General features: G+C 43.9%; 1 protein-coding gene across 4 annotated transcripts; it reads left to right on the top strand.

Annotated features, from left to right (window-relative positions):
• CD1E (CD1e molecule) lies at window positions 1–5,980 on the top strand. Of its 4 annotated transcripts, none has more exons than XM_005663233.4 (6): window positions 1–285; window positions 565–861; window positions 2,224–2,502; window positions 2,744–3,022; window positions 3,439–3,531; window positions 3,661–5,980. In XM_005663233.4, exons 1-6 carry the CDS (start codon window positions 228–230, stop codon window positions 3,792–3,794), a joined length of 1,140 nt encoding a protein of 379 aa, XP_005663290.1. In that variant the 5' UTR covers window positions 1–227; the 3' UTR covers window positions 3,795–5,980.
• The last annotated feature ends 1,653 nt before the right edge of the window (window positions 5,981–7,633 follow it).

The raw sequence follows: 7,633 nt of genomic DNA, 5'->3' as shown, positions 1-7,633 counted from the left end.
AGATAGTGGGAGAAATAGAGGGGAAATGAGAGACAGTGTGGGAGGTCTGTGGCTGAGGGAGGCTCTAGGGTTTCTCTGGCAGGGAAGTGGGAAGAAGGAGAGGTTTGTCTGTTTGTGTGCAGAGGGAAGTCAGATGAGTATGTGAGAGAGTTGAGAGGGGGAACTTATAGCTGAATTCTGAGGCAGCTTGTCTTCCTGAGCATCCTTCCCCCAACAGAACTTCAGTGATGTTCCTGCTGCCTATGCTCTTCAAAGGATTTCTCTGCTGTGGGGCAAGTGTATTGGGTAAGACATCCCAGGGGAAAGACACCTGTGGTTGGGCACTACAGGGTGGAGAAAGAAGTTCTGGGGCAGATGCTCCTGCAGGATGCCCTTGGAATCTGCATGCCAGGCTAGTTCCAGGTAAACTACCCTTGCCTCCAGTTCAGTTAATCTTTCTGGTTTGAGGGAGAGGAAGCTGGCCCAGGCGGAGGGGTATGGGAAAGCATGCAACCTGTGTAACCATCTCCATCCTTTCTCTCCTCTGTGGGGCCCTCTTTTCCATCCTTTCCCACCCTCTCTCAGCCCTCCAGGTTCTAGAACCCCGTCATCCTGCTGCAGAAGAGCCCCTCTCCTTCCGCATTCTCCAGATCTCCTCCTTCGCCAATCACAGCTGGGTGTGCACCCATGGCTCAGGCTGGCTGGGTGAGCTGCAGACTCACAGCTGGGACAATGTCTTGGGCACCATCCGCTTTCTGTTGCCCTGGGCCCAGGGTAACTTCAGCAAGGAGGAGCTGAAGAACATCCAGGCCTTCCTGAAGTTGTACTTCCACAGTTTCCCGCAGGAAGTGCAGGCCTTCTCCAGTCAGCTTCAGTTTGAATGTGAGTTCCAAGCTAATATTTGCCTGAGGTCTCTAACCATCTTGCAAAGGGTAGATGGTATATGGGCCGTGACCGTCATCCAAACTACCTAACCTTATTCTTTGTCCCCTTTTGATCTTCCCCCTCCTCTGCTTCACCCTTCACTACTGTCCCCACACTAACCCCCACCCCCACTCTATCCCCCACCCCCCACTCTATCCCCCCACCCCCCACTCCATCCCCCCACCCCCTCCCCTTCCATCCTCCCTTCTTCCCCACCTACATGGCCCTACCACATACACAGAAGGGCCCCTGTGTACATAGACTCTCACTCTCCTGAAAATGTTCTCATGGTCTAGATATTGATTAGTTATCTCTTCTTGATTTTCTGTTCAGCATCCCTGGCCTCAGATTTAGCCTCTCCCAACGAGGATTCTTCCCTCCTTTCTACCTGGTCTGTGTGTTCACAGGCCTGTACCTCACTGTGCCCCAGTGAGCTCTTCCAGACCATCTTGTTTCGCTAACAGCCTTCCTATCTAGCTTGTCTCCTGATTAGTTATTTTAAAATAACTTTTTTTTCCATTTCATTAAAACATTTTTAAAATTTACTTATTTTTACATGTATACATTCCTTTATTTCACATTATTATGCTCCATCACAAGTGACTAGATATAGTTCCCAGTGATATACAGCAGGATCCCATTGCTTATCCATTCCAAAGGCAATAGTTTGCATCTATTAACCCCAAATTCCCAGTCCCTCCCACAACCTCCCCCTCTCTTTTGGCAACCACAAGTCTGTTCTCCATGCCCATGATTTTCTTTTCTGTGGAAGGGTTCATTTGTGCCATATTTTAGATTCCAGATATAGGTGATATCATATGGTATTTGTCTTTTTCTTTCTGACTTACTTCACTTAGTATGAGAGTCTCTAGTTCTATCCATGTTGCTGCAAATGGCATTATTTTGTTCTTTTTTATGGCTGAGTGGTATTCCATTGTGTACATATACCACATCTTCTTAATCCAATCATTTGTTGATGGACATTTAGGTTGTTTCCATGTCTTGGCTGTTGTGAATAGAGCTGCAATGAACATATAGGTGCATGTATCTTTTCAAAGGAAAGTTTCATCTGGATATATGCCCAAGAGTGGGGTTGCTGGGTCATATGGTAGTTCTATGTATAGTTTTCTTCAAAATACCTTTTTTATCTCCAAATTTTCTTCCCACAAATTTCCTCTCTTTTTTCCTGCCCATCTCTAAACTTCCATGTGATTCCCCCAGCAGGTTTTCCTTTCCTGAATCTCTTTACTTTCTAGGCTGTTTACTTTCCTCTCCTGTAATTCTTCCCATATTGATTCTCTCTTCCCTATCCACCTGCAGACCCCTTTGAGCTCCAGTTATCCCTTGGCTGTTTAAGTCGCCCTGTGAAGGCCTCAGAATCCTTCTTCAATGGGGCATATCAAGGATCGGATTTCCTGAGTTTCCAAGGAAATTCCTGGACGCCATCTCTGGGAGCAGGGAGTCAAGCTCAGAACGCATGCACTGTGCTCAACCACTACCGAGTTATTAAAGAAATTGTGGAGGTAGCTCTCTATGACATCTGCCCTCGGTTTCTGGCAGGCCTCCTTCAAGCAGGGAAATCAGAGCTAGAACGACAAGGTGAGTCCAACTCTCTTTCCCCTCTTATTCCTAGAATTTTACTCCTGTATTTGAGTTTTCCATTTTTACCTTCCTTTTGAAAAACATAATAAGAAGCTAGAGGGTGAGGTGTGTAGGTTCAGGAGTGTTTCCTAGACAAGAGAAAGAACTGATTAGTCAAACTGCTAAGGGATCTGAGTCACTGATCCGTGGCTTAGGGTGCCCTCCTAAATCCCATTCCTTCTCATCTTCTCCTCTCTAGTGAAGCCCGAGGCTTGGCTGTCCAAAGGCCCAAGTCCTGGGCCTGGCCGTCTGCTGCTGATATGCCACATCTCCGGCTTTCATCCAAAGCCTGTGTGGGTGATGTGGATGCGGGGTGAGCAGGAGCAACAGGCCACTCAGCGAGGTGACATCTTGCCCCATGCAGACGGGACATGGTACCTCCGAGTAACCCTGGATGTGGCAGCTGGGGAGGCAACCGGTCTGAGTTGCCGGGTGAAGCACAGCAGCCTAGGAGGCCATGATATCATCCTCTACTGGGGTGAGAAAGAACTGGGGCCCAGCTGGGGAGAGGATAGTCTTCCTGCAGTCCAAGGAAGCCTTACTCAAGGGCTAGAGAGTGAGGAGCTAGGCAAATGGCTGGGAAGGCTATGCCCTAGAGGATAAAGGTGGGGAAATCCAAATAAAAAAGGATGGAGAATGACAGCAGTTAAATTTCAAGAAAATGCAAGGAGGGAATTAGAGGTACTAAAGAGAAAAGAAAGATGACCTAGTGATTCGGTGAAAGAGAGAGGGAGGGAGAAGGCCAGAGGCATAGAATCAGGAGGAATTGAAATGAGGGCTCTAGAAAATACGGATGAAAACTCCAGGGAGGTCCTCCTGTGAAATGAGGAGCACTAACTGTGGTAGACTAGAGAGTACTTTACAGATCAACTTCCTTATTTTATCCCCAACTAGGTGGAATCTCCATTGTCCCGACATTGATCTGTTTGATGGTAGTAGTTACCCTGGTCCTGCTCGTTGTAGTTGATTCATTGTTTAAGAAGCAGCGTAAGTCATTTCTTGCAGCATTTCTTCAACTTCTTATCAACACATTCTTCTTTCCTCCATTTTCTTTTTCCTTCCCCTTTCTCTCTGATTTTCCTTATTTGAAATCAAGGTCCTCTTCTTCCCCCTCAGCGCAAATTGGAACGTCCTCTCTGCTCATGTCGCCCACAATGACTTTCCCACTGGAGCTGACACCCAAGACCCCAGGAACTCAGGACCTCAGCTCTGCTTGGCACAAGATTTGTGGATCAAAGACAGACTCTTAGAGAAATGGAAAACCAGCCTAAATCAACTCTGGCGTCGTTAGTTTTAATGTCCACATAAAATCCTTTTCTTCTTCTGTTTACACATGGTTCAAACCTATAAACAAAGCGTGATTTTGTTAAAGCAGCTTGTTCTGGAAGAGATCCTGACCCCTTTGGAAATCTGTTTTCTTTTTTTTTTTCTCCACATATTCATCATTATTGATCCTTCAAACTTGAATTCAGATGCTTCTTTTCTTTTTTTTTTGATGAATCTTATTTTATTTTCCATCCAGTTTTATATTTGCAAGATGTATTCATGTTGTAATATTTAGTTTTTGTAGGTACAATGTAGGTACAATGAAATACAGTGAAAACAATTAAAATGAATGAGCTAGTTTAATCACTTATAAATAGCACAGCTGCAGACAAAGTAAAGAAAATGTACAGGGCTGTTCAGTTCACTTATGTATTAAATTTGGCAGCTAGACAAGACAAAGCATAATAATTCTAGAGCTGAAGATATTTGCTCTGTTCATGACCCTGACATATACAGGAAGAAAAACTGAAGCATAGTTGGGGAAATATTCAGCTTCTTCTTCTTCTTCTTTTTTTTTTGGTCCAGGAGAAAAAAAAAATTAGCTTTCTAGAATAGGAAGTAGTTAGAAGGTCACAGTGGTTAGAAAGCCATAGCACCTGGGTGCGCAGAAAAACCAGACTCTCTTGGGTGAGAAGAGACCCAGAGAGCCTTTCCAGTGGTCTGGCCAGTTGTGCAAAAGAAATACATGGTAAAGTTACCGGGAAAGAGCCCTGCACACAATGGCAGCCTGTTTATGACTCTGAGCAGCAGCTTTACCCTGAACTGGTCTATCTTTGATGGACAGAGCCTCAGGCTGAATCCTGTGGCAGCAAGCATTACAGGGTGTCTGAGAGCTAGAGACCTTTGTGGAAAGAGGTGGCAGCACCCTGAGTCTAGTCTTAGCCTTAGAAGAACTTGGCATAATGACCACAGCTCCAATGATACGGCCAGGAGAAGAGGTAGAAATGACAGAGAGGAAGAAAATAAGCCCCATGGTCATGACAGGAGGTCCTACCACTTCAGGCCAGGGATTCAGATGAACAGACATGGACAACTACAGCCCACTTCAGGACCCATGGCCAGAGTGGATGATACTTAGAGGAGCCCAGTGGTCCAGTGTGTCCAATGATTTGTATTTGAGTGAATGGCTGTTGTTCTATTGCTATTACATTGGTCCATGATCCTCAATTCATTCAGGCTGGAGGGATCTGAGAAATCGCTGCAAATCTCAAAAGCAAGGCATGTTCCTTTAAGTTTTGATGGGCAGTACTTTAAACTTAGCAACTTTCTTGTCTTATATTAAAGTTCTTTGGCAAATGAACCTTTGTTTTGAAGCTCAGTATAATTGACAATTCCAAAATGATTCCCTTGGCAATTTGCCTTATACTGATTAGATAACCCTATGTTAATATTTTTTAGTGGCATAACCCCATATTTAAGAGCATAATTCCATCATTCCCAATTTAGGACTTGTATCTTCCAAAATGAAACTGGGATGCTCTATTAGTTTGGATTCTCTGAGGAAAGGCTTTCATGCTAGTGGTTTCAAGGAAGAGGAAGGAAAACATGGAGAGAGTGCTAAAGAGAAGGAGGAAAAGCCTAAACAAATCTGCACTATCAAGCTGGGCACCAGCTCAGTCCTGTCAAGACATCCCCAGGTGCATTATTGGATTGTTCACAGAAGAGATCAACTGATGGGCTTCTCCTCCAGGAGTGAGGGGTTGCTGGCTTCATCTCACTGCCAGGTATCAGATGTTTCTTTTCTTAAGAACTTCCCTGGATCTTCCAGTTGAGAGCTCTTCTGTATGCCTCTTCCTAAATAACTCATTTCTTCCTACTCCAAGGAGTGACTTTTACGTTTTTGTGCTTTTCTCTCATTTGCTTGAAAACAAGATTTATGTGTCTATATCTGTGCCCAGGGCCAAAACCTCATCAGCTTCATGGGGCATGAGACCTGTGCAGGTATTTCCATCTTGAAATCCTTACTCATTTTGGAAGGAGAGTTGCTGCATTTTCATTTTATACTGGCCTCACAAATTATGTGGCTGGTTTGGCCTGAATGAGACATTTCTCAGTAAATACTGTCTGAAATAAATGTGTTGTCAAATAAAGTGATGTTGTTTTAATGAAATGGCTTTAAGACAATCCAAATTTTATTGAGTTTTCCCATTCACACACAAAAACTTAATTGGTACAATAAACATATATTCAAATTTTAAATTCAAATTCAGTCCGAGGAACTAGGCAAGGAACAGATGTGAAGCCATCTCTCCACTGTCCTCTTCCTGCTGCAAATCTCTTCTGGGGGAATGGTTAGAAATGAAGTCTTAGAAGAGTGAGCCTCCAGATGATTTTTGGTCCTGTAGGTCACTATGTGACCTATCCCTTTCCTCTGAATAGGATGGGAACCATTTGGAGCTTTTTATCTGAGAAGAGCTATGATCTGACTTGCTTTTCAAAGGAGCATTCTGACTGTATTATTGGGAACAGACTTGGGGACAAGGACAGAGTGGAATTGGCAGGACCAATTTCAGGCCTACAGTACTTGCTCAAGAAGACAGTGACAGTATGAAACCACAGCACTGGAAGGAGAGGTGGTGAAAATAGACTCAAAACTGCCTGTGTTTTGAAAATTGAGCTGACAGGACTCGATAGATTCTGGTTGTTGTATTAAGAAGAAAAGGGATTGGAGTTCCTGTCATGGCTCAGTGGTTAAAGAATCCGACTAGGAACCATGAGGTTGTGGGTTCGATCCCTGGCATTGCTCAGTGGGTTAAGGATCCGGCATTGCTGTGAGCTGTGGTGTAGGTTGCAGATGCGGCTCGGATCTGGTGTTGCTGTGGCTCTGGCGTAGGCCGGTGGCTACAGCTCCAATCCAACCCCTAGCCTGGGAACCTCCAAATGCCACGAGAGTGGCCCAAGAAATGGCAAAAAGACCAAAAAGACCAAACAAACAAACAAACAAACAAAAAAAGAAGAAAAGGGATCAAGAAGGACTTCAGGTTTTTCTTCTCAGAAGCTGGAATTCCATTTGGAATTACAATGAACTGAGATGGATCAGATATGGCAGGAACAGATTTGGAGGACAAATGGAGGATCTGGTTTTGGATGTTTAATTTGAATGCCTGTTAAGATTCAGTATGAGGAGGTCAAACAGGACATTGGATTTAGGTCTAGAACTGAGGTGCATCTGTGCTAAAGAACCTTATTTGAGAACAAAGACACAAAGTGTGAGAAGTTCTCTATAGAGGTGAAGATAGCCAGGAACACATAGTTGGAATACAGTGCTGTGACTGCTGGTCAGAAGCTAGTACTCTGGGTTGTGGGTTAGGCTGAGGGCCTAGGGGAAAGAGTGGCCAGTTCTTCCTGAGCATTATAAGAAAGTCTACAAATGTTCCCCTTAATTGAGAGCTGAAAGGTGATCATACACCAGGCCCAATCTGAAGGTCTTCCAATTGAAGGAGTTGAAGGCAGAGAAACAATATTTCAGTTTTGAATGTTATGGGGCTTCTAACTATCTGGAAATACCTGAAGCACAGAGCAATGCCATTCAAAGTGTGGTCCAAGTAACAGGATGAGACCAGGAAACATTTGTAACAAGATAAGTATAGGGACTGAAAGTAAATGTTTGGAAACTTTATGGTAATCCAACAGAGCAATTTTACATATGTTAATCTAACTGTAAAAAACAAAAAGGTCTTGTATGTTCCTTTTATCTTATTTTTGAATTAATTCATTTCCTTTGTGTGTTTTTTTTTTCAAAATCATTAGATCGTTGGTACAT

The sequence above is a fragment of the Sus scrofa genome, chromosome 4 (assembly GCF_054392235.1).
Source record: "Sus scrofa isolate SSC_HxYL_T2T_F1_AM1 chromosome 4, Sscrofa_HxYL_maternal_Yorkshire_Landrace_v2.0, whole genome shotgun sequence".
Classification (NCBI taxonomy): domain Eukaryota; kingdom Metazoa; phylum Chordata; class Mammalia; order Artiodactyla; family Suidae; genus Sus; species Sus scrofa.
Note: the sequence above shows the minus strand (reverse complement) of the source record. Positions and strands in the feature narration are given on the sequence as shown.

Bases quoted from the DNA above. Each gene is read 5' to 3' on its own strand.
- CD1E (XM_085020145.1), top strand. From the start codon at position 228: ATGTTCCTGCTGCCTATGCTCTTCAAAGGATTTCTCTGCTGTGGGGCA. The intron at 862-2,223 runs GTGAGTTCCAAG...ATCCACCTGCAG, and splicing joins CAGTCAGCTTCAGTTTGAAT to ACCCCTTTGAGCTCCAGTTA. The intron at 3,532-3,660 runs GTAAGTCATTTC...CTTCCCCCTCAG, and splicing joins TTCATTGTTTAAGAAGCAGC to CGCAAATTGGAACGTCCTCT.